General features: G+C 39.2%; 1 protein-coding gene across 2 annotated transcripts in view; it reads left to right on the forward strand.

Annotated features, from left to right (window-relative positions):
- usp10 (ubiquitin specific peptidase 10) overlaps positions 1–26,083 on the forward strand; it is a 76,115-nt gene that overhangs the window by 22,895 nt on the left and 27,137 nt on the right. Inside the window, exons 2-5 of one of the 2 annotated variants that reach the window (XM_034190334.1) lie at positions 9,815–9,883; positions 11,895–11,940; positions 12,299–12,358; positions 24,456–25,691. In XM_034190334.1, coding sequence (XP_034046225.1) covers positions 9,815–9,883; positions 11,895–11,940; positions 12,299–12,358; positions 24,456–25,691 — 1,411 coding nt within the window. The remainder of the gene's footprint in view (positions 1–9,814; positions 9,884–11,894; positions 11,941–12,298; positions 12,359–24,455; positions 25,692–26,083) is intronic. The other variant, XM_034190339.1, reaches the window with a different exon arrangement.

A 26,083-nucleotide genomic window follows, 5' to 3' on the forward strand; every position in this document is an offset into this window, starting at 1 on the left:
AGCGTCCACTAAATTTAGTTCTGCTAACTTTCATTCTGCTAACATTTTATTGTTGGCATATTGAGTAAAAAACATTTGTAAACCCTAAAACCATTTAATTCCTGCCTGTTGTGTGTTTTGCAACAGTCAGACTGCTGTGAGGAGCTCAGCCCTGCCCCAGCAGAAGGGGGTAGGCCAGCTGCTGCTGTTGCAAAAAAGTGTAATTTACTTTCCACGTACAACAACACAGACAGTGGCAGGAGAGATCAAACACAACATACTTTTCACTCATGGTTTCAGTTATTAACAAAACTAATTCCGAACACTTTAGCAACATTACAAAGTAAAAATATTGCACATACCTTTTAAAGTAATGCACTAATTCTGAAGGTTTACGCGTTAACCGACATGTGCCAAAAGGCATTATGGGAAATGACTCCCCCCCGGTCAAAATGCATAGAAAACTGCCATCTATGTCATCTTCTGGGTGGTAGTGTGAATAGGGACCATGTGATCGTTGGTCGCTGTTCGTTGTGCTGAATCAGATTTCACAAACAGAATTTTCAGTTTTCCAAATGCCCTTTTTTTTTTTTTTTTTTTTTTTTTTAAAGACATATTTACAAATAGACATTTGTAAAAACCGACACACAAGTTACTGTAACTTGTGTGATGGCAGTGTTCTATGATGGGGGGGGAGTTGATTGAGAGGAGACTCATTTCCTATAATGGCTTTTGGTGCATGCGTTGCAAAAATATGCATCACCTGTCACTTCAGGGTTTTCATACTTTTAACAGCATCAATCATGTTTTGTTTTTTTGGCGGGTTGTCTGATATGCACTTTGTAAGCCAACGAGTTGCCAGCTCTCCACTTTATAAGCCATCCTGCTAGGAGGCAGGGCGAAGTAAGCAGTTTCATTCTTTTCTTTTTTTTTTTTTCCACTTTTTTTTTTAGGGGTCAAGGATGATTGGAATAGATTGGCACCCTGTGGAATAGGAGTGTTAGGTTCTCAGCATGCAGGTGTATTTGTTTGTTCAGTGGTGTTTGTGCACATTTTTACCAGAGGCCAAAATATGGCCATTGGGTATTGCACTGACTTTTCATCCATCAGTCTGTGTGTTAATTTCTATTACTCATGGGGTCTTTAAATTCACAGGGAGTATTCTAGTGACATAGACCTTGGGCAAGTTCAAAGTTGGCTAACCTTGACCTATTCTAAAGCCGCGTTCACACCCGACGCGGCGCCACAAATTCATCCTGTGTAGTTAATAAATAAAATAATCTTCACAGACGATTCGCTTGCGCATGTGAAAAAGCAAAAAAAAAAAAAAACCTGTCTGCTGCTGCGCTGCTGCTGCTTGCTCTTCCCCCCAAAACTTTGTCATAATTGTTTATAAACCAGTCACCATTTGTTTTATTATACATCTGTGTAGTTAATAAATAAAATCTTCACGGATGATTCACTCGCGCACGCACATGAAAAAAGGAAAAAAAAAAAAACTGTCCGCTGCTGCAGGGTTGCTGCTCGCTCTTCCCCCAAAAACTGTCATAATTGTGAAATAAAGGACAAAAGGGACATAAGTCCTGCTCACAGGCTGGCTACCAGAGACAGGACATGTTCACATCCAACTCAGTCAAACTCCAGATAGACATCTCCACGTCACTACATATCCTGTCCATGATTGGTCAATGCAGCCTGAAAAGATGAAAAAGTTCAGATTTTTCAACTTGGGGAGGTGGGCGACCCGACGCGCTATCGCTCCACAAACGCGCCAATTGCTCAAAATCGCTTCATTCGCGTCCGTCGCGTTGCGTGGCTTGGCGCCACAACTCGTCCTTCCGTAGGGATTACATGGCAACCTGTCGCCGCCGTTGCTCGTGTCGCGCCCGGTGTACGCGTCTTAAGGAGTCAGAAGGACGCATTCTTTCTACACACTGTTTCATTCATAACATGCTCATACAGCTGAGGGTATCTTAGCATTATGTTAAATTTACACATTCAGTGTTTTGCAGTTGTAAATCTTGCGCTGTCTCGCAGTCTGTGACTCACGCAAGAGATCAGTTTCAGCAGAGATCCAGTTCAGAGCACAGTGTAAACAAACGTTGTGAAGTATAGACAATAAGACAACATCAGAGCACAACAGAAGTTCATCGCAGGTGCTACACCTCCTCTAGATAACCCTCTGAACTTGGGAGAACATGTCATCGTAACTGGGTTCTCAGTAAGATTTATTTATTTATTTATTTTTCCCCTCATCGTAGTGGGATGGAAAACACAGAAACAGATGGATTCAGAGTTTGAATGGTTTGTCCATATTGCCCTCCTGAGATTTTTTTTTTTTGGGTCATTAATTATTCCATTTCTAGACAATATCACAATGGAACAGAACAGGGAAGCACCCCACCTCAGACAATCAAAACACCACAAAATAGTAAGAGGGTAGATTTACATGAAGCATTCGTTCCGCTAAATGAAATCAGATCTGATTGGTTGTACACACGGTCCATTTTTCTTTCTCAACTTTGAGGGAAAATGACATCTTCTCCATGACATAAATCTCATAAACAATTTCAGTCCACTCCTCAATGGTAGGTGGTTCTACTAAAGGGCCTTCTTTATTAGTCTAAATAAATATACAAAAATCTGAAATGCAGACAGAAAAAAAAAAATTGTTTCAAAAAGTGAGGAAAGTGTTTCCAAAAACGCCACCAATTTGAGGTTGATGCTGCAGAGACCTTCATCTGGTTAAATCATGAGAAATCCTAATGAACAAACATCATCTCCTATTGTCTATAATAAATATTTATATTTATTTAAATATGAATTAATGAAGCTACCTGAATTAAAAATGTACACACTACTTTTCGTGCTATTTTGTCAAAAAATACTTGAAAATCAACAAATTGTCAAATGTCCCTTGGCTGTTAAAATATAAAATAATAAAGAATAAAACAGTTTATAATAAAGAACAAAAATAATTATTTCAAATGGCATTGCTTTATCAAAGGGCTAAGTCGCCATAAAACATTGAAGCATATAAATGTTATAAAATATATGGTGAAAAAAGAGGTATTTTTATTGCTGCAAATGAGCAATTAGCATAACCAGTTAACCATAAAACCTAAATCAAAAGCTGTAGCCTGACTCATTATATATGTGCAACATTCTCTGTATAACTTGTAAACTATGTGGTCATTTCACAATGACACGTGACTCATCCCACATATTCATTTTCTCTCTCTGTGTCTGTGTGCAAACTTTGGAAACATGAAGGCTTTCAACTGTAAACTGAACTGCTGCAGCGCTGCTCGGCTCTCTGTCTGCAGGGGGAGCGGCCAGTTGTGCGAGAAGAATTTGAATGTTTTAAACCAAAAAAAAAAAAAATGCCATTTGTCCGGTCGGACAACGATTTAGAGCTATTACTTGTCTGATCACATTTTACACTTGTCCCGGACAATCGGACAAGCGTTAATGTCGATGGTCGGACTTTGACTACGTTAATAAAAAACTGTCAGTGCTGTTACTGTTTTCTTTTTCTCTCACTCTGCCCCTCACCTCACTGCTCTGGAAGACACACAGACAGCCTGAGCCTGACTAGCTTCATATCACTGCCTAACTTGTCATACTGAGATGTTATGACTGCTTAAACAAAAATAAAGATTTGTTAACTTGCCCAGACACTGGGCTCTCCCCTTCCTCGTTGATGACTCCGACATGCTTTCGTTTGAGATGCATCATTACCGTCGTACTCCTGTGCCATGCGAGGTCCGACTTGCAAATGTTGCAGTTAACAAACGTCTTTGCGTTAACGTAAAGTGCTCCCACACTTTTGAAGTGTTGACTTTCTTCTGTCTACTTGCGTCTGCCGTATTCTAAGTGTGTAGTTCTTCTACGAAACAGCGTCTGATCTGCTCTGTGCACTGGTCGTTTCTGGCGCCATAATCGCTCGACACAACGCATCGATGACGCAATGTGTTGCGTGCCTGTCGTAATTGAATTTTATCGATTTTATCAATTTGTTGTTGTAGCCTGACCATACGCACAATGAACCTTTGTGGGCGGTCCCATGGAAAAGGCACGTCATGAGGAACGGCGGGAAAAAACTGCGGTCTGAAACAGTGGACAATTTTCTTTTCTTGCCTGCAGTAACAGATGATAGTCCGGTAGCTACTTTAATCAGCAGAAAAGTGAGTCACAATTGACATCTTTGTTTCACTGAGATTGATGGAAAAAAAAAAAAAAAAGATAATTTCAGTAGGTTGATTTTGGACCTGTTGTGGGTCTACAATCAGAAATGATCATTTCTAAACATCAGAAATGAACAGAAATTCTAATTTTCCCGTTACACGCCCTTGGAAACGGCGTAACGGCCCACCTGCCTCATAATTTTTTCATGCAGCAGCATAATGGGCCGTTATGCTGTTATATAATGCTGTTGAGAACCATGCATAATCACCTGTGAATTCACTGGATCAACACCACCCACATCCTCCTTTGTCATTGTTTACATGCGCTGAGAGATGCCGGAACTCTGCTGGCACCGCGGTGCATTCTAGGAAATGCAGTGGGCCACCAGGGGCATTACAGGAAACTGTAAAGTACCGAATGCAAACCTTTTGAAAATCAGGCCCAATATCCTTTGTGGAATTGAGTAGAAAATCATGGCAGCTATAGCAGAACTCTTAACTCTTTTCCTTGGGAAATTGACATAAAGAGATATTTTAGAGTATTTGTTTGAAACTTCAATAAAAAATGTACCAACTACAATCATAAATATGCAAATTCTTTTTTTTGTTTTTTATTCTTCTTAACCCCGGTATAAACTTTCCTAATCAAAAAGTATTACATCCACTTTGAGCAATATGGGTGGGATCCAATGATTTATCCTCACAGAAATTTAATAGTGCTGCTAGCTTAAAGACTGTCCTAATTATGACTGAAATTAGAGGGTTTGTTTATTAATTTTTTTCTTACTTTATTTTGTGAAGTACTTTGTGTGTAAGGTTAGAAAGTGCTACACAAATGTTAATGTTTTAGCAGCAGTGCATGTCTTGGGCTTTTATTGTGGAAAAATGAACGATTGCGTCATCCCACTCCCTATTCTCATCAATCATGAAATAGTGATCATTCTTTCGCTCTTAATATTCCTCACTGGCATGTTGTGTATCTAAGGAAACTAAATGAAATGATTCTTCTTGTGTCGCAGTATTATGTATATACAGTTATATAATTCCTGTTACTGTATTGCAACATCATGGTGCTATGCAGGCATACTCCAGAGACTCATTGTACGCATGCCTGACCTTATTTGTAGTAGCACTGCAACATTTATAGACTTGAACAAGTTATCCATTAATAGCTGTATTTTACATTGTTATATTTTACATTATTTTTGGTACATTGAGGGAACACTCAGAAATGTTGAGTGTACAAACGTCTTTCTGGCTTACTCATGAATGACAAGAGGTACAGATAATGATTTGTAACTCCTTATCCACAATATGTAGAATATCTGAACATTGCTTATTAAAACTTTTAAAGGAGCCCTCCTTATTTTTAAAATTTTCTTGAATCAAAGCTGTATAGCATAAACCCATACCATATTTTCTGGAGTATGCCATGGGGTTTTTTTTGTTTGTTTTTTTGAGAGGTCCTGCGACTTACATTCTGGTGTGACTTGTATACAAAAAAAAAATCATGATTCACAAATTTTCTTTACAGGTGAAACAAGAAACACACCATTAAACTGCCTTTTTGTTAAAAAAAAAAAAAAAAACAAACAAAAAAAAAACGAAAGATTTGGGAACTTCTTAACGGGTCAGTTACTTCCAGGATGCCTTTTGAAACTGAGTCGGGTCACATTTAAAGTATTCTTTGATGGTATTACTATTTTGAACTTTTCCTCATGTCAAGTTTCAGATAAAATACAATTAGCAGTCATGCTGACTTCAACCAAATAAATATGAATAAATGTCTTTATCAAACCGCAAAGAGTACTGTCAGCTGACAAAAAACTGTTCCGTAGCAAATCACAGGAACAGACCTTCATATCTGCTCCTGTGCGGTGTTACAGTGCAAATGAATGAACATTCATTTCCCCAGCAGAGTAGCAGTGTAAACAGATCTATGCTCTGATCAGCTGATTTAAAATTGAATTTGCTGTATGTGCATTGGACTGTTCTGTCACTTTGGGAAACGTTCCACACAGAAAAGTAATCCACAAGAGGTCAGTGCTGGGCTCAAAAAGTCAGTGTGATAATCCACCATTAATTATTAAACGAGGAAGAGGAAAAGTCCCAAACAGCTGATGCTCAGAAAAGAGAGTCTGATAAAACCCAGTCTGTCCTCAGATCACAAAACGGGGTTCCGGCAGGTCCGTAGCGTAAATTGTGGCTTTTGCACCAGCATGCAGGTGTTCTTGTATAACCATCATTAGCTTCAACCTTGAAGTGTTTAAGATATGTGCTAACTAAAAATAAAGACAGTCAAAACCTTGATTGCCAACCATGGACAGGGGTCTCATGTCAGTCACCAACATGTTCAAGCTTTCTTCCGTCACAGGTGAGGTGTGCATGTTGTTGGCTTGGTAACAAAGTTGTCCATTGAAGAGGAATGTATTTTTTTTTTTTTTTTTTGCACTGTAATGTTGCATTATAAAGCATTAGCGTTATCACATTTCTTATTCAAACATGACATAAACATGAGTTCATTAGTGACATCACCTGGTGGAGTCGATGGCTGCAAAGAAAACGTGCACCCTCTTGGCCCGTTCTGGAATACTTTTGACTTGTGCTGTTACAGTCAAAACATATGTGTGCTAAGACTAATGAAATGGTCATCATTAATGTTAACATTTATAACTATCCAAATAGCTCACTGTAGACGTTAATGCTAACAGCTAACTAGCCAATTAGCTTTCTCAGACAACTGTCCCGCATCATCACCATCTGAATCAGCCACAACGTCTTTCCTTCTCAGATGCTCTTGCATCGCCGTTGTACTGTTGTGGAAGGCAAGTTCTACCTTGCAGATTTTGCATTGTTTTTCTCTTTTAGTTAAAATACTCACCAACGTTTGAGCTCCATTGCCGGCTAACCATGATATTGTTTGGGCATAACTTTCCGGTGACAGCACGGCTGACCCCGATTACCACTACTGGGCAAGTGCGTCAAGGACAGAAAGGCAGCGGAAGGTAGAGCGGCATTTTGTGAGGAAAACAAAAATTAAAAATAATAAATGATGTTGACTATTAAATTAGTCCCTTACAATTTTGATAGTCAATGTAAACGTGACTAGTCGACTGATCGTGGCAGCCATAATTCCTTTTAATCTCGTTCCAACTTTACTTACCTAAGAACAGTAACGTGATCATGACTACACGCTGTTTGCTAACTCCTCTCCAACGAAATTGTCATGGTACTGGTAGCTAATTTTACAAGTGGAAACTCAATTTCTGTTGAAATTTGTATATTTAAAGTTTCATGTGATAATTTTGTAATTTACTCTGGTATTGTATTCAATTATACCTAGTATTCATATACTATTGACTGTATAAATTTAGATTGTAGACATGATTAGCATGTTGAAACAAAACGTATTAAATGCGTTTACTTGTAGTGCCCCAATACACATGCACTGTGACGAGACTGTCAGTACAAGGCTGAGGTTTCAAGTACTTTGTCAGACTGTGAAAAGGGCTTTTCCACTATGAAGAGGGTCAAGACCCCCCTGACTAAAAAACTGACTACGAAGCTTGCATGTTCAACCTCCAGTTGAAATGCATCTGCTGAATTGCAGAGAAAAAGGGATAAAATAAATTCACGCAGGGAACTCAGTCCACCAACCTTTAAAAAAAATAAAAAATAAAAATGGTTACATTTTACAAGTTGGGGAAAACAAAAAACAGAAAGCCACATACCATCGCCATTTCAGCAAAATGTCAAGACTTTGGTCTGACTTTGGCTGAGCTCCTGACACAGGAAAGATCCAAAACTTGTAAAGATGTGAAAAAATAAATAATTGCCCAGGAAAACAAAGGGATACATCAAATTTGACAAGCTGTGATGGTGCAGCGACATTGTGGCATTGCTTGGAAAGAGCCCTGGACTGTTGATGTTGTTTTAAAAACGCAAAAGTACCTTTTATCCGATTAATCGATAGAAATAAAATAATCGATAGCTGCAGCCTTAATTATTTTATTAGGTTAGCCATCTGTGAACCTCTCCAAGGTCTGTCTCCCAAGAATGATTTATGCTGAGCACAGACAGACGCACGCACGCAAAGTCTTTGCAGCACCCAATGGCCATATATGATGGCCTCAAGTAAAAATCGGCATGATGGCACTGACCATGTAACAACCTGGCACTGGCCCATGTTTAGGGACAACACTGGAGGTTCATTCCCTCTTAGAGGCATTTTTGGACCAATGCAACTTATACTTCAGAAAATACAGAAATTGTTTGCTTGCTAGTAATGAGTGAATTAATAAATGTCCATTTTGTAGCTGTTCCAAGTGTTGTTGTTATAAAAACACCTCAGACTATCAGTAACTTTAGTTTTTATTAGATTTTGGTTAGACCATTGATCACCCATTCTTTCAGTTTCTGAATAATAGGTTTAAAACCTCTGTTTAGTAGTTCATTGACGTGGTTGATATTTCTGTTTACACTAGTCACACATGGCACTTTTAAATGCCTTAAGGCCAACATTTTTCCAGCCTTGTTGAAATCATACAGGTGGTTAATTGTTTGTAATCCTCAATCCATACAAATGGCAAAAGAGGCTTAGTTTGGTACGTGTGGCACTCCTGCAGAAAGCAGCAAGGGGACATTCTTTCTGTTGTGAATGTGTTAGCCATCCTGAGACCATTGGATTATGGCTGTCAGTTTGTCACATGTAGTGCCAATTCAGCAATGTGGGCCCTCCAGTGGGGTCTTTACTTGTTTACATGCGCTTGAGCTGCACTTTCTTTTCTCTGGTTGACATTCCGCTTTTTGTCACTGAAAGGATTAGCAACACACGCGCGCACACAAACACGTGCACAAGAATAGTTTGATACTTCTCATATAAATCTAATCTTTGAGGGATGTAACATGGTAGAGAAACATGAATACATAGTAAATGTGCAACAATGATGGGAATTTCTAAGCACCTTTACAGTTGAAACAAGGCACACACCATTAAACTGCCTTTTTGTTTTTGTTTATATATATATATATATATATATATATATATTTTTTTTTTTGTTTGTTTGTTTTGTTTTTTTAAAGAGGTGGAAACTTCCCTGAATTACTTTAAACATGACTTTTAAAACAGTCGGGTCACATTTAAAGCATTCTTTGATGGCGTTACTATTTTGAGCTTTTCCTCATGTCGGGCTCCAGATAATATACAATTGGTAGTCATGCTCACTTCAAGCGAATAAATATGAATAAATGTCTATCAAATGTCAGAGTACTGGCAATTGACAAAGAACAGCAGGATTAGACTAATTTGAGAGGACATTTTGCAGATGTCGGCATGCACGGTAACTTCCGCATACTCAAACCTAACATCCGCTCTTGTCAAAAGTACATAAATGAAAATATTGTTTGATTGAGGGGCTTCATTGAACATGTACATATTGTAAGTAAGACAGTAGAATCTTAATAATGTAAATAACAGTATATAATATATATACTGCAAATTAGAAAGATGATGCTCATATGGCTGAGAGTATTTTAGCATTGCGTTGTGCTTTTATATTTTTATTGGATTTTTCTTCTGTAAAATGTGGGAAAACATTTTTATGGAATTGTCTTTGGATTCAGCTAATGCCTCTAATTTCTTCTCATAGTACATCTTTGGGGAATTCAGTCCTGATGAGATAAACCAGTTTTTTGTGACTCCACGATGTTATGTTGAGGTAAGAAACTTTCATTTCAAAAATCAAGTACTTAAAAATATGGTAAATATTGTGTTGCTTTATGTTGGCCACGTAGTATTTAAGGGTTAAATCAATGTGAAATATTCCAATTTGAAAAAACACTGTTCTCATTGAGACTAAAGCCTGTCCGGTAGCGCTGCACATATTGCTGATTCTGTTCAGACATTCTCTTGCTGTATTATCCTTTCATTGACTTGTTTAAACAGTGTTAAATACATTTCAGTGGTGTTGATCATTAAGTCTTTTATTTATTTATTTATATATATATATATATATATATATATATATATAACTCTGATAATGCAGTCTGGTGGTCGGTAAGTATTTTGCTAATGATATGGTTCATGTATTGTATCTGCGCGCTGGGCCGCCCCTCCTGTTGGAACGAGTGGACAAACAGACTGTTGATGTACACCACACCTCAGGTCACTTCCTGCAGTCTGCCACTGTATACGGAATTCTGCTGTGATGGTGTTTCTGCTGCTGAGAAAGCAGCTCAGCATCGTCTGAATGTCCACTGTCAAGCTACGAACAAGTACGCAACAAACCAAAAGTGCAACTTTCGGGAAAGTTCTCCATCTGATGTCTGCTCAGTTTTTGAGCATGTACACAACTTTCTGACGGACCCTCATGACATTAGCTGACAAGGACCACATTTAATGAATGAGAAGAGGGTTTATACAGGGCATGAGTTATTTATGATTTATTTATTTTTTATTTGTTGAAATGAGCATTCCAACAAACCTAACATCGGCTGTGGATCATCCCAGGATTTTGTGCGGAACACCCATGGCACTCCTACGAGTGAGTACTCTAATTTTCTTCTTGTACATCACCACAATAGAGTTGAAATGAAACAATCAGAATGTGCTTGTGTAGATTTTCATCCTCAATTCAAGGGGTGTGACAAAAATATTTCATTAACAATTTTGGAATGACAGCCAACTACAGTGCCACACAAAGTTTCTCTAATTACAGTCACCGAAGCCTATAAGGGCCCCATCTCACTTAGAGACCATGAGCAATAGACAGCATCCTTAAAATTTTGATGAACACAGCAAGAACATGGTCAAAATGGGGGAAAAAAAAAAAAATGGCATTTTCAAGTCTATACTCGGTCCCTATTATGTCTCTACCATGCTCTCACAGGTTAACCTACATGCTTACATTTCATTATCAATACTGCGCCAGGTGCTGGAACTTTTTTTTGTTTGTTTCGCAAGTGTTCTTGTGACTATTGCCACTGTAGCGTTACAGGCCTTGCAGGCTGCAAGTACATGAATATTTTAATAATGCAAATAATACTAAAGACATGCAGGTTAGGTGAATTGGAAACTTTATAATTGTCCAGGTCTCCCTTGTAAAAGAGACCTCTGTCTCAATGGGACTAACTTGGATAAATAAAGATTAAATAAAAAAAAAAGTACTAATGAAGACAGCTAAATGTACATTAATTTTGGTGTCAATTAATTCAGCGCATCCGGAGTGCTGTGATTCTGGCATTCTCTCACACACTGTTCTGGGGAGTAAATGTGATTTCTAAATATTTTGCTGGAGGTCATCTGACAACAGTGCAACATTAAACACTCACGCTGTTGTCTGCCTCAGTGCGGTCTGTGCCTTCATTAGAAGACGTCAAGAGCCAGAATGTGACATCTACTTCACAAACTTGTAAAAAATAAATTAAAAAAATCCTTGCTATTTTTGTCTCCCCTGCAAGTGCATTGCTTCATTTAAACTCTGTTGTGGTGGTGTACAGAGACAAAATCGGAAAGATCATTTCGCTGTCCAAATACTTATGGACCTGACTGTAAATTGCAAGGCTGCACATTTACTGTTGCCCAGTTGCAATGTTTCAGACAATAAAACTGACTTGGATCAAGTGGTGCAGCCCTACTGGCCAGTCGCGAGTACTTTTATTTTCTGTGTACACTTTGTTGTTAAAATAAATAAATGTTGTTCATTTATTTATTTATTTTTAAACTTGCAGCTTCCTCCTTTCAATGACAAAGTTCCTTGTGTCAGTCAGTCTTCTGGTAGGTACAGTACACACACACACACACACACATAACCACGCAATTCTCCTCTTTGAAAATTAATAGCTGTCAGAACACTCTGCTGTCTCTGCTAGCTGAATGTTCTCATTACTTCAAGTAGGCCCAGTGTAATATAATAAATGTGACTGGACCTGACATCCCTGGCACAGAGATGGATTTCATGTCATATGCGTGTAGTTAGTGAATTAGTTTAACTTGCATTGTTGAATGTCAACAGTTTTATAATTGAAACTTGGTGCCACTAAATTAAAAATGTAAAACTAGCTGCAATTCATTGAGTTAGTCCTCCTTTGCTCCTGACACTTTTTCCTTAACTTGATTTGTATTGATTATTTAGGGACTTACTGCACTCCTGCTGTACCTTTAATTATGGAGTCAATGGGACTGCAGGTTTGCGGTGAGTTGAGGAGTCTGATACCCTGTGGCTTCACTCGATGTTTGCTATAAAACTGAGAATCCAGATTTCTGAAACTGGTGGCTTTCTAAACCTTATGCCTGTATTCTCTTTCTTGGCTGTTGGTAAAATCTGTAGAGCTTTGCATGCTCAAGATGCTGTCAGGTATCTTAACCTCTCTTGCATATAATTCATTTTCACAACTGCAGGGTCCCTAAGTTGTACTTAAATTGGATTCATTAAGTTTTTATGTGATTTCTTTGCAGCTCATATACTAAAGACATGATTTGTGGAGGTTGCTAACATAGGGATCTGTTTAGCTTTACAGGGGTATGGTTTTGCTACTTCTATTGTGGCAAATTAAATTTCATTAACTCTACTAGAAGACCTTTTAATCCCAGTTACAGATATAACTGCTGTCTCACACCCTGTTAACGCTTGCAGTGCATCAGGGTTTACGGTTTGGGTGACGAGTTGCTTGTGTTGAAAGGCACAGTCCCCAATCCACTTACTAATCATTTTTCCTGTTTGTTCACCTTTTCACTTTGTCCCTCTCACTGCATAATGATTTACTATTGAAGCAATTGTAACTACTTGTGCATATTGTTACTGTAAATTGTTGGTTGCACTGTTGAAGCCATTTCACTTTACAGTGGGGCAAAAAAGTATTTAGTCAGTCCCTGATTGTGCACGTTCTCCTACTTAGAAAGATGAGAGAGGTCTGTAATTTTCATCATAGGTACACTTCAAATATGAGAGAGAAAATGAGAAAAAAAAATCCAGGAAATCACATTGTAGGATTTAAAAAAAACAAATATTTGTAAATTATGGTGGAAAATAAGTATTTGGTCAATAACAAAAGTTCAACTCAATACTTTGTAACATAATCTTTGTTGGCAATGACAGAGGTCAAATGTTTCCTGTAAGTCTTCACCAGGTTTGCACACACTGTAGCTGGTATTTTGGCCCATTCCTCCATGCAGATCTCCTCTAGAGCAGTGATGTTTTGGTGCTGTCACTGGGCAACATGGACTTTCAACTCCCTCAGCAAATTTTCTATGGGGTTGACGTCTCGAGTCTGGCTTGGCCACGCCAGAGCCTTGAAATGCTTTTTACGGAGCCACTCCTTCGTTGCCCGAGTGGTGTGTTTGGGATCATTGTCATGCTGGAAGACCCAGCCACGTTGCATCTTCAATGCTCTCACTGATGGAAGGAGGTTTTGGCTTAAAATCTCACAATACATGGCCGTGTTCATTCTTCCCTTAACACAGATCAGTCGTCCTGTCCCCTTTGCAGAAAAACAGCCCCAAAGCATGATGTTTCCACCCCCATGCTTCACAGTAGATATGGTGTTCTTGGAATGCAACTCAGCATTCTTCTTCCTCCAAACACGGCAAGTCCAGTTTTTACCAAAAAGTTCTATTGTGGTTTCATCTGACCATTTGATATTCTCCCCATCCTCTTCTGTATCATCCATATGCTCTCTGGCAGACTTCAAATGGCCCTGGACACGTACTGGCTTAAGCAGGGGGACATGCCTGGCACTGCAGGATTTGAGTCCCTCTCTGTGTAGTGTGTAGCCTTTGTTACTTTGGTCCCAGCTCTCTGCAGGTCATTCATCAGGTAATCTCCGTGTAGTTCTGGGATTTTTGTTCACCATTCTCATGATCATTTTGACCCCATGGGATGACAACTTGCGTGGAGCCCCAGATCGAGGGAGATTATCAATGGTCTTGTATGCCTTCCATTTTCTTACAATTGCTCCCACAGTTGATTTATTCACACCAACGTGCTTGACTATTGTAGATTCACTCTTCCCAGCCTGGTGCACATCTACAATTTTCTTCCTAGTGTCCTTTGACAGCTCTTCGGTCTTGGCCATGGATGAGTTTGGAGTCTGACTGTTTGAGGCTGTGGACAGGTGTCTTTTATACAGATGAGTTCCAACAGATGCCATTAATACAGGTAACAGGAGGACAGAAGAGCTTCTTAAAAAAGCTGTTACAGGTCTGTGAGAGCCAGAAATCTTGCTTGTTTGTGGGTGACCAAATACTTATTTTCCACCATAATTTACAAATAAATTCTTTAAAAATCCTACAATGTGATTTTCTGGATTTTTTTTTTTCCTTATTTTCTCTTATAATTAAAATGTGCCTATGTTGAAAATTACAGACCTCTCTCATCTTTCTAAGTGGGAGAACTTGCACAATCAGTGGCTGACTAAATACTTTTTACCCCACTGTATATAAGCAACTCTAAAAGATCCAATTACTACTACTTGGATCACTTCAGTGTGTTGTTCAACTTTTATTTGTGGTCTTTTATGCCTCTCTGAATTTCATGTAAGGATTTTTGTTCTTATTGTAGTGCAAAATGTATTGATGATAAATGGTTGTGAGGAAATTAATTTCAAACTGCAATAACTGTTCATCTTGCTTGTATCATATTCTAGTTATTTTTGGACCATTTGGAAATTCTGCCAAAACAAAAAGGGGGAGGGGGGGTAATGGAATGTCTCCCAATATAACACTCAATGCACTAATTGTGAATTATGGTGTATTTTTGGATACTGTCAATTTATTTTCAAGTTTCAGTTTTATTACTGTTTCCGTCCTTTCCAGATTTCAGAGAAAATATACATATTTGGATATAAATTTTCACTTTCCCCACATGTTTTGAGATTCTAGAATCTGAAATCTCACAATCCTCTTCAACAACTCAGTCCTCTGCTGAAGAATTGTATGAAACATTTAGGTTAATTAGGTACATTTACATCAGAGGTCTCAAACCTGTTCCAGAAAAGGCCAAGAGGGTGCAGGCTTTCTTTACTACCACCCACTCCACCAGGTGATATCACTGATTATCATCACTTTGAGGAGGTGGAATCAGTTAATCAGTGAAATCACCTGGTGGAGTGGGTGGTTGCAAAGAAAGCCTGCACCTTCTCAGCCCTTTCTGGAATGAGTTTGAGACCTTTGATTTATATGAAAGCCTCCAATTGGAATGCAGTCCATACTGTATGGAATAGTTGCAGTATGATAATATACACACAGTTTACTATGTAATACTATAAGCAACAGACTGGTCATCAGTGTCCCAAGGTTCTTTAAAATGGAATATCTCCACCTGGTGGACATTTACCATTAATACAGGTTCAATAGAATTAATGCATGTACAGTACAATTTTGCCAAGATCAGAATGATATGCACGTTTATACGACTTTGTATTGCTCAGTACGGCTGGATTTGCCATTGTTGGCTGCATAGAAAGCACATCCGTGCAGTTTCATTTGAAGAATTTACCCACATATCACAGCGAACCTGTTCATAATTATTCTTTTTTTTTTTTTTTTTTTTCTGCACAAACTACTGCAGGGATGAGGCTAAGCAACATCAGAGGTAGAATCCCACAGTTATTCTGCACACATTCTTTTTTTCGCCTCTTTCTTCACCTCAGATCAGATTCATGTCATCCACAAGAAGACCTAGTGATTCACATACATTAATGAACAACCATTGTTTTCCACTGTCAACGTGTTATTTTAAATTCTCCGAAACTGCATAATCTCTCTCTTCCAGCTGCTTTGCAGAACTTTTCAGCTTCTTGACATCAGAAAAGTCTTGGGATAACATCACTGATCATGTCATTATGAATGTGTACACAAAGTTACATCTACAAATGACAGTCTGTTCAACCATTTACATGTGTAATAGATGCCAATATTTTCCTATGTAATGAGCTGCATATTAGAGTTGCACTGCCCTGGTCTGAAATGCCGTTATTCCTGACATTTCTGTTCAGATTCTCAATTCTGATAGTTAATGGACTGATTCCACATAAGTGTATCTATTGGTAGTCATAGGTGTCTCATACATTGGTGGGAAGGATATTTTAGACCTTTTGGCGCACTTATTACAACATTTGAGCTTGTGCTTGCTGACTAAATCTAGCTAAGCTTTGTTTCATGATGTTTTTATACAAAACCTGACTTACTGTGCTGCCATTGTTCCAGGTGTCCCTTGAAAGTTCATTGAAGGACCTGATATAATTAACATTTATTTAAAAACAAATTCAGCAAAAGCTACAAAAATAGTAGTTTATAACTGCTATTTTGAGTGTAAATATGACATCTTGGCAAAGGATATGCAGTGTTGGAAAAAAAAATGCTTCTGACAGGTTGCAGCTAATTGCAGCAAACTAACTTTTTCATCTAGGACTTTCAGTCTTGAGAAAGGGGGGAATTGATCCTATTTGTGTATAAGAGGATCCTATGGCACCTGAAAGTACAGACATGCATAAAGATGTGATCATTGTCTAGACTGACGATTGCTAGGTTTCTGGTCAATATTAATAGCACTAGTGGTTATCAAGAAAATAGGTTAAATGCAAAAGAAACAATTTTATATACTGTATTTTCCAGAGTAGGTCATTTGTTTTTTATGTAACTAGTTTGAGAGGCCATGTGACTAATTCTCTAGTGCGACTTGTATGCCGAAAATTCACAAATTTGTTAATAGTAATTATCAGAGGTGGGAGTAAGTCACCATCAACTCATGAATCAGCAAGCCCCTAGTCGAGACTCGAGTCATAATGACCAATTGTTTGCAAGCTGACTTGTGATTTGACTTGGGACTTGAAGATTGATGACTTGAGAACAGCGGTGGGCACAGCTAACGATAAAGTTAGCTTCGACAACCATTAATCCAATAACTGTTCTTTTATGACCCTAAACTGATAAACTGCTAACAAAAAAAAAAAAAAATTATCTTTGTTACAAACAACCGATAACTTTTAGTATTGATTCGGACACGGCCACATCAGATTACACTGTTGGCTTCTGATAAGCCAGTTTCACTTTAAGCTCCGTAGTGGCTGCTGGGTAAATTCAAGAATCACAAACCCACACACACACAAAAAAACTGCACAAAAAATAAAACCCCAAACACTGTCATCTTTCAAAAGCAATAAAACACAGTATTAGAAGTCAGTTTATCGCAGTATTATATACACCGTCATTTATGAACTAAAAGCTGTTGCTTTTTTCACACGCTTTGAACCCTGCGGCTTAAACAACCAAAATACGTACATTAATGTGTTGATTGGCAGAGTAAAAGACACGTAGTAAATACAACTTCTTACCTGTTAGTTTCTGTGGGATTCATTGAATTCTGAAGAAAATATTCCACATAAACAGTGAAGAAAAGTCCCTCACGGCTGCGCCGTGAGATCTCCTCTGTCCCACCAAGTCTTGGCAATTAAATTATCCCATGCCACAAAGAAATTAATGTTAAAATTAGTCCGTTTTGTTTGTGTCGAGCGGACGGTAACAGTGTAATGTTCAGTGAACCTGAACTACTCTACCCACAATGCTCCATGCGTCAACCGGCCAATCACGCCTGCGCTTAATGATATCAGCAAGCGACACCCAGTCTGCCACAAACCACTGATCTACACGCAACAGGGATTAACATGTTTGAATTTAGGGTTTACAAATGTTTTTGACTGTTAAACTTTGCTCATTTTACCAGCAAAAAAAAAAACAAAACAAAAGTTAGTGGACTGAAAGTTATCGGAACTAAATTTATCGGAAGATAATTGGTCCGATGATGGTTTTAAAACTTATCTGAAAAGCTAATCCGCTAACAAAAGCATTAGCTTTGATAATTATTGGTTAACAGATTAGCTGAACAGTGCCCACCGCTGCTTGAGAATGACTTGACAGTGACTTACTCCCACCTGTGGTAATTATGACTATTTATATAGAACTTTCTCAATAATTGAAGCAGTAAACAAAATAAACTCCAACAATAAAAGAATAAATGCCAGTAATACAAAAAAAACCTCAACAATGCACAAAAATCCCAAATGAAAGAGCTCATACTCTGGTGTGCCTTATATATGTTTTTTTTTTTTTTTTTTTCCCCCTTCTTCAAGAGGCTTTTTTTGCCTGCTGTGACTTATACTTTGGAAAATATGGGAGTGGGAATTTTTTTTTTTTAAATAAATTTCCAAAGTTAAGTTACTGAATATGGGGTGGCTCAAAACCTGGAAGAAAGAGGAGGGGGTGGATTTTTATATATATAAAATACGTGCACACTCACAAAGGGAATTCTGACATGGCTGGCTGCAGCGCAACTTTGAACTCCTGTCTGCATCGGTTAAAGTTTGCAGTCAGAGATTTCAATAGAAGGCATCAGATGTCTGGCACAGAAACAAACCACAAACACAGAAACATGCAGATATCATGCAGGTATGTTGCAAAGCAGGCAGAATTCTGTCAAGGATGACAGTCACATGCCCATACATCTGTAGTGCAGCGGATAACTGAAAAAAATGCTTCAAATGGTGATGCAAGCACCAAATTTGGCACACATACTCCTTAGACATTACTCTTTAAAAATGCTGAGTAGCCAGATGAACCTTCAATAGGCAGCCAAGTAGGGGTCACTTGAAGAATTGCACAGGATCATAATTTAAAAATGCACCAATCATATTGAAAGGTATTCCATATTATTATCACTTTACTGGTGCGTTGCTAGGCCAGTATCGTAGATTTACGTTGATGCTATCTGGCTATACCTGCCCGCTGTGTGTAAACAAATGACGTCATAGTGCGCGCGCAGCCCAAGAACTGTCCGCAGAGGGGGAAAAAAGAAAACTGTCCGCAGAGAAAAAGATTAAAAGGCGAGAAGTGTGTTTTGGTCCCAATGTGGATATTCCGGATGATTTTCTCATGGGTAGGTCGACAGTGAACAGCAGCAGCCAGCTTGACGAGGACGCACTGCTGAATTTCAACAGCAGCGCGCGCGCCAGGCGGCAGAAGTTAAGTGAGCCAACTTATGTATGCATTACGTGTTGTTTCTCAGTAAAAAGTGATAATAATGCAATTAACATGCTTTTGTCGTGTGGCATGCATTTTCTGTGTCCCTCCGTTCACTGCCCGCAATGACAGCTATTCGCCCCCATTTAACTCGGGCGAATAGCAGTCATTTTTGGCGACTGGGCGTGAACGTCGGGCCTCTGAAAATGTTTACCACCCTCCAAAAGCATGTTATTGTATTATTATTGGTCTGATCATAAAGATTCCAAAAAGGTATAGTTTGGACTATCTTTGAATGAATGTTATGGGGTAAAAACAGCAAAAATGCTGAGAGGTGAATTTCAGTTTGCACAGTGGTCAAAAGTTAAATTTGCTGTAATTTTGGTAAAAAGTGATGCAAATTATTATCTTTGTATGACTTAGGTTTATGCAGTTTCTTTATTAGCAGCTGCTGACGACTTATAACTACTAATCTAACTTGGTTAATTTTAAGATTGAGTAACAGCAATCATTGAGTAACTTGAGCAAACATTGAGTAACTCGTTACTTTGCTGTGTTACTCAATCTTAAAAATAACCAAGTTAGATTAGTAGTTAGTTCCTTTGTTACATTCGGTAGCTGCTGACAAGTTGTCCACAGCTGCTAATGAAGTAACTGTAAAAATTAAAGTAACTTCTGTTACTGTGGCAACACTATTTAAATATGGAATTCATAATATATTACCAATATAATAAAATTTTCTGCTGTGTTGAAACTATTTAGAATTTCTGTTCTTGAAGAGAAGAAACTTAAGTGATCAGACGGCCATGACCTACCTACATTTGGTAGTGATGTCAGATCACGTGGGGTCTTCCCCCGATCTATGCGAGGGATGCTGGGAAGGACACTGACTGCTAGAGTAAAGAAAGGCAGCGTGACTTCAGCTGGCTGCTCACTCAAACAAAATGCTCTGAAGCAGCTTATTACTGTGTATATCGAATATGTTTCTCATGTAATTTTGCAAACTGTAGTGAGAAATAAACACTTCGAAATCTAAAAATCCTGTTTTTGAAACCAGATAACTCCTCTGAAGTGATTCACAAGACATCTTAGGTTGTTACTGTGCATGCCCCAGGAACGGGCATTAAGCAAGTGGGTCAGGTCACAAATAATCTCAAAACCTCACATTAGCACACATGCTTCCTCCTGCAGTAAAGCCTCAGCCCCACCGAATAATTACGAAGAATTACTCGAAGAATGATCCACATTTTACGCTATCGCATATCTGCTGCTTAGGCGCCTCTATGTGCCTCTCTGTACCTCACATGTTCCACGTATCGGCCTCCAGTGAGCCACGACTGACCTGTCATTTGAGCCCCATCCAGTCTCGAATGGCTCGTGTCGTCGCATATGATCCATGTCAAGCCACATGTGATCCATGTAGCACCATGTAACGTGATGTTGGTGCACGTTTAGGCATGGGTTTGGTCCAACCCTTCAGTCCTCCCACACCTGGTTCCTTTAAAGTGTGGGTTTTCAATTCACAGCATCCATTCAAGATGTCACATTTTTTAAACGCAGTCCAAAAAAGACGCTCCTGCAGTCCAGCCAGTGTGCACATCCGTGCAGCAGGCTGCTGTTCACCTGTGTCACAGAGTCATTAAATGCAGCAGTTCTATGTTCACCCAGCTCTATGTGACCAGACACCACAATGAGGTGGCCACTTTAATTATATACACCCACAACTGTGTGGATCGCTCCCCCCCCCCCCCCCCCCCCCACAAAAAAAAAAAAACACATTCATAACCAGACCAGCTAGAATTGAACCACGAGTTCCTGGACGTTCACCTCTGCACTTCTCACTGGCTTTATTTCTTCCGCGGCTTAGTTATTTTGACACCGTATGTCCAGCTGTTATTGTCTGCAACAACGCAGTTTGGCGAACTCGCATTCTGCGCAAATGCACACAAGTACGTCTCATCTGATCCATTATAACGATGTTAAATCTATCATAAACATACTTTTACAGCTGCTTATAAAGAAGGAATGAATATTAGGGATGTGAATCGTACAACAACTCACGATTCGATGACGATTCAATTCAGAATCGATTTTTGATTCAAACAGCTCTGAGAAATAGTTATATTACGGAAAAAATGTTTATGTGTAAGAAAATGCAGCTTTACAAGGTTAATCATGTGATTCTAGGTGTAAATTTACTTATCTGCTTTGCTCGTTCAGAGTTGGCTGGCGGTTTAGCGAAGCGCTGGTCAGTCGTCGGCAGATACCGCTGCTCCGCTTCTTTTAGCTCCAGGTCATAGCGTAGCATGTGGGCTTGCGGAGTTGAAGTGTTTCCGGAGTACTTGACTTTCATTTTGCAGAATTTGCACACTGCATAAGTCATGTCAAGCTCCTTCTTACACAGAAAATAATAAAATCCAAAATGCGCTCAGACATTTGCCTTCAGCAAAGACGGTGCTGGCTGAATTAGCTCTTCGTCCGCCATGCTAAGCTACAGCTCACGAATGTTTGAAGCACACCGGACCCTCCCCTCGCAGGGACGCTGTAGTACGGAAGCCGTTGCCTGACAAACAGTACACGCAGCGAGTAAGTAAGAAAATGTTTAAAAAATGCTTTTTAAAAATCGATTCTTGGGCATTTTGAATCGATTCAGAATCATAATAAATAAGAATCGCGATTCTGACTTGAATCGATTTTTTTTTTTTAGCCACCCCTAAGGAATATGCAACTGTTTTACCAAGCTATGAAAACATTCTAACTAATTAGCTTTTAGGCTGTTCCAAATATGTTCGCCGCCTCAGCGGTCAGAAGCGATTACAAGTGTTTTCAACATCCAAGCTCTGACAGAAAGTGACTAATCCGCTACAAAATAATTATTTTATAAACAGCGTCTGGCGCACAAACTGAGATTCTAGTGTGCAGGAGGGCTTAGCCAAAATAGCCTGTCCTGTCCTCGTAGCCACCAGGTGGTTGGATAATGGGCTTTTAACAGCCTCGTCCTCGCCACAAACATGCCTCTAAAATCCTTGTTTGTCCTCGTAGTACCTCATACACAAACTACCCTATGGTGGTGTTGCTAAATTTTGAACTTGAAATTAGTGCCACGCTCAGAGATGAGCCTTGTCAGCAGAATCTTCTGCCTCTGAGCCACTATTATCCCACGATTGTTGAATAACTGGACTCGTACAAAAAACATTCTACGTGGCTCATTATTCATCCTTCATTATTCGGTGAGACCAAGGCTTTATTCTCCAAGATGGCATAAGAAGGAAAATAAATTATTCACTGTGGAAATCTCCTCTGGCAAATGCATTCTTTTCATTAAAATGAGCTGTAAATTTGTCAGTTTTGTGAAATTTGAATGGCTGTACAGCGTTAATGTTTGGTTACTAAAGCTGTGGGAACAGTGGCAGCCTGTAAAGGTTTTGTGTAAACATTTAGAAGCTTCTTGCACCTGTCATAGGGTTAGGCCAGTATAAAAATACACACACACACAAATGTGGGTGATTATGCCAATAATTATGACCAGGGCTATACAGTAGTGTTCAGAATAATAGTACCGCTATGTGACAAGGTACCAGTAGATTCAGTAGATTCTCACAAATCCAACAAGACCAAGCATTCATGATATGCACACTCTTAAGGCTATGAAATTGGGCTATTAGTAAAAAAAAAAAAGTAGAAAAGGGGGTGTTCACAATAATAGTAGCATCTCCTGTTGACACTACAAACTCAAAACTATTATGTTCAAACTGCTTTTTTTAGCAATCCTGTGAGTCACTAAACTAGTATTTAGTTGTATAACCACAGTTTTTCATGATTTCGTCACATCTGCGAGGCATTAATTTTGTTGGTTTGGAACCAAGATTTTGCTCGTTTACTAGTGTGCTTGGGGTCATTGTCTTGTTGAAACACCCATTTCAAGGGCATGTCCTCTTCAGCATAAGGCAACATGACCGCTTCAAATATTTTGACATATCCAAACTGATCCATGATGCCTGGTATGCGATATATAGGCCCAACACCATAGTAGGAGAAACATGCCCATGTCATGATGCTTGCACCACCATGCTTCACTGTCTTCATTGTAAACTGTGGCTTGAATTCAGAGTTTGGGGGTTGTCTTACAAACTGTCTGCGGCCCTTGGACCCAAAAAGAACAATTTTACTCATCAGTCCACAAAATATTCCTCCATTTCTCTTTAGGCCAATTGATTTATTATTATTTTATTTTTTATTATAATTGTTTATTTATTTATTTTTTTATTTTGGCAAATTGTAACCTCTTCTGCACATGTCTTTTATTTAACAGAGGGACTTTACGTGGGATTCTTGCAAATAAATTAGCTTCACACAGGCGTCTTCTGTCACAGCACTTACAGGTAACTCCAGACTGTCTTTGATCATCCTGGAGCTGATCAATGGGTGATCCTTTGCCATTCTGGTTATTCTTCTATCCATTTTGATGGTTGTTTTCTGTTTTCTTCCACACGTCTCTGTTTTTTTTTTTTTTTTCTTCATTTTAAAGCATTGGAGATCATTGTAGATGAACAGGCTATAATTTTTTGCACCTGCGTATACGTTTTCCCCTCTCCAATCAACTTTTTAATCAAACCATGCTGTTCTTCTGAACAATGTCTTGAACGTCCCATTTTCCTCAGGCTTTCAAAGAGAAAAGCATGTTCAACAGGTGCTGCCTTCATCCTTAAATAGGGGACACCTGATTCACACCTGTTTGTTCCACAAAATTGACAGACTTACTGACTGAATGCCACACTATTATTGTGAACACCCCCTTTTCTACTTTTTTTTTTTTTTTTTTTACTAATAGCCCAATTTCATAGCCTTAAGAGTGTGCATATCATGAATGCTTGGTCTTGTTGGATTTGTGAGAATCTACTGAATCTACTGGTACCTTGTTTCCCATGTAACAATAAGAAATATACTCAAAACCTGGATTAATCTTTTTAGTCACATAGCACTACTATTATTCTGAACACTACTGTGTGTATTTTGTGTGTTCAGTAAATAGTTAACACTGCTACTATGCTCCAGTAAAGGAGCCCAAAAACTATGCAAAAGCTTTCAAATGTGAAAACATGGCTATCTGTATTATCAGTGCTTCCGCAAGATTTTTTGATTGTACTTAGTTATTCATAAGTGTGAAATTAGGCAGTTTTGTTCTGGAAAACAGATCTCTGTTTGTGTATTTAGTCCAGTGAGTGAATAGTGTGTTAACAAATCTCAGTTTTTGTAATTAATTGTAATTTCATTTGCAGCTGAAGACTATCAGCACATTGAGTTTGGCGTTGATGAAGTGATGGAGTCTGCATCTGTCGGGGTGAATGATCCTTTGTGTAAAGTATCCAGCACCCTCAACCCCCAGGCTCCAGAGTTCATTCTGGGGTGCCAGTCATCTCAGAAGGCCCATCAGACAGATTGTTCAGCAGATGATGTACCTGATGGAACACACTTCAACTCACTGGATGGACCTGACTCTGAGGGTTTAGCTCTGGACAATCATCAGTCTTGCCTGGATATGGATGGAGTGTCTGGTAGCTTGGGGCAGCGGGAGAGGAAGAAAAAGAAAAAGCGACCGCCAGGGTACTACAACTACCTAGAGGGGTCGACTGGCAGTGACAACAGTAATGCAGTGGATGGAACACCTGTGGCAGGATTGGTGAATGGACATGCACTCGGTGTCCTGCAGAACAGTGCTGATGATCTGGATGGTAAGACACTATCAGGGGCTGAACTTTCTACCCCTGATCCTGTTCCTGTGGAATCATCAGCAGGTGTCGTGACATCAGCTATCTTTGTCCCCACACCCACTGCCAATCAGAGGACTTGTGATAGCCCTGATGACTCTTCCTTAGACTTAACAAGTGGAGCAACCTCTTTGTCAGATGGCAACAATGCAACTTCTCCCTCTTCATCCTCCTCTCATAGCAGAGGGATGACAGAGGGGTCAGGGACTGCAGACCAGCAGCCAGATTATTTGTCCCCACAGAGCCCTGAACTCATAGATAGTGGAACACAAAGCCCCCGCTCCAAATCACCTCTTCCTCCAGTGGCTGTTGATGATACTCTCTCTGCTGCCCCTTCTCTTATGACTACTGAACTGGTGGAGAAGGAGGCAAGTAACGGTGAGGTGGCCAATGGGCTTGTAGAACCAGAGACTCCTATTAATTGTGATGAACACAAAGAAGACTGTGATACTGGGGAACAGGCTCAGCAGGTCTCCCTAGACTCTGTCACCCAGCCATTAGTGACAGAGCAGGCTCATTCTCCTGTAGTTCCAGCTGCACCTGCTGCCAACCTCCCCAAGTCTTGGGCAAGCCTCTTCCACAACTCCAAACCCCTGCCTGGGGGCCCTCAGGCATTTGTAGAGGTAAAGAATGTTGTGGAAGTGGTGGCTCCCTCGCCTCCTGTGCCAGAAGAGCCTGACAAAATTGCAGAGGTGAAAGATGGTCCTGTTCATGTCTCAGAGGATCCTATGGCCCCTAAGCTTGCAGGTATATATATATAAAGATGTTCATACTGTTTAAAAAAAAAAAAAAAAAAAAAAAAAAAAAAAAAAAAAAAAAAACAGCCATACACTATTGGGTTTTATCTTTATATTGTTTTTATGCAAGGTTGAGGAAGTATATGTTTGAATTTCTGGTAAACTAACAACTACTTGTGACAGTGTTTTGGAACTTACCCTTCCTTCCTTCATGCACAGTGTAACTACTTGACTAATGTTGGCATATTTAAGCTTAGATTGATTAGAACTAAATGACCAAAAACTTAAGTGGTGATAATCTTTGTAGTTTGGGCTTCTTAGATTATCATCTTGCCTTGGTGAAAACATGTTAGGCATATTCCAATGATCATGTTCTGCTAATGAACACTAGATGGTGGTACA

Source organism: Thalassophryne amazonica, chromosome 2, assembly GCF_902500255.1.
Source record: "Thalassophryne amazonica chromosome 2, fThaAma1.1, whole genome shotgun sequence".
Taxonomy (NCBI): Eukaryota; Metazoa; Chordata; class Actinopteri; order Batrachoidiformes; family Batrachoididae; genus Thalassophryne; species Thalassophryne amazonica.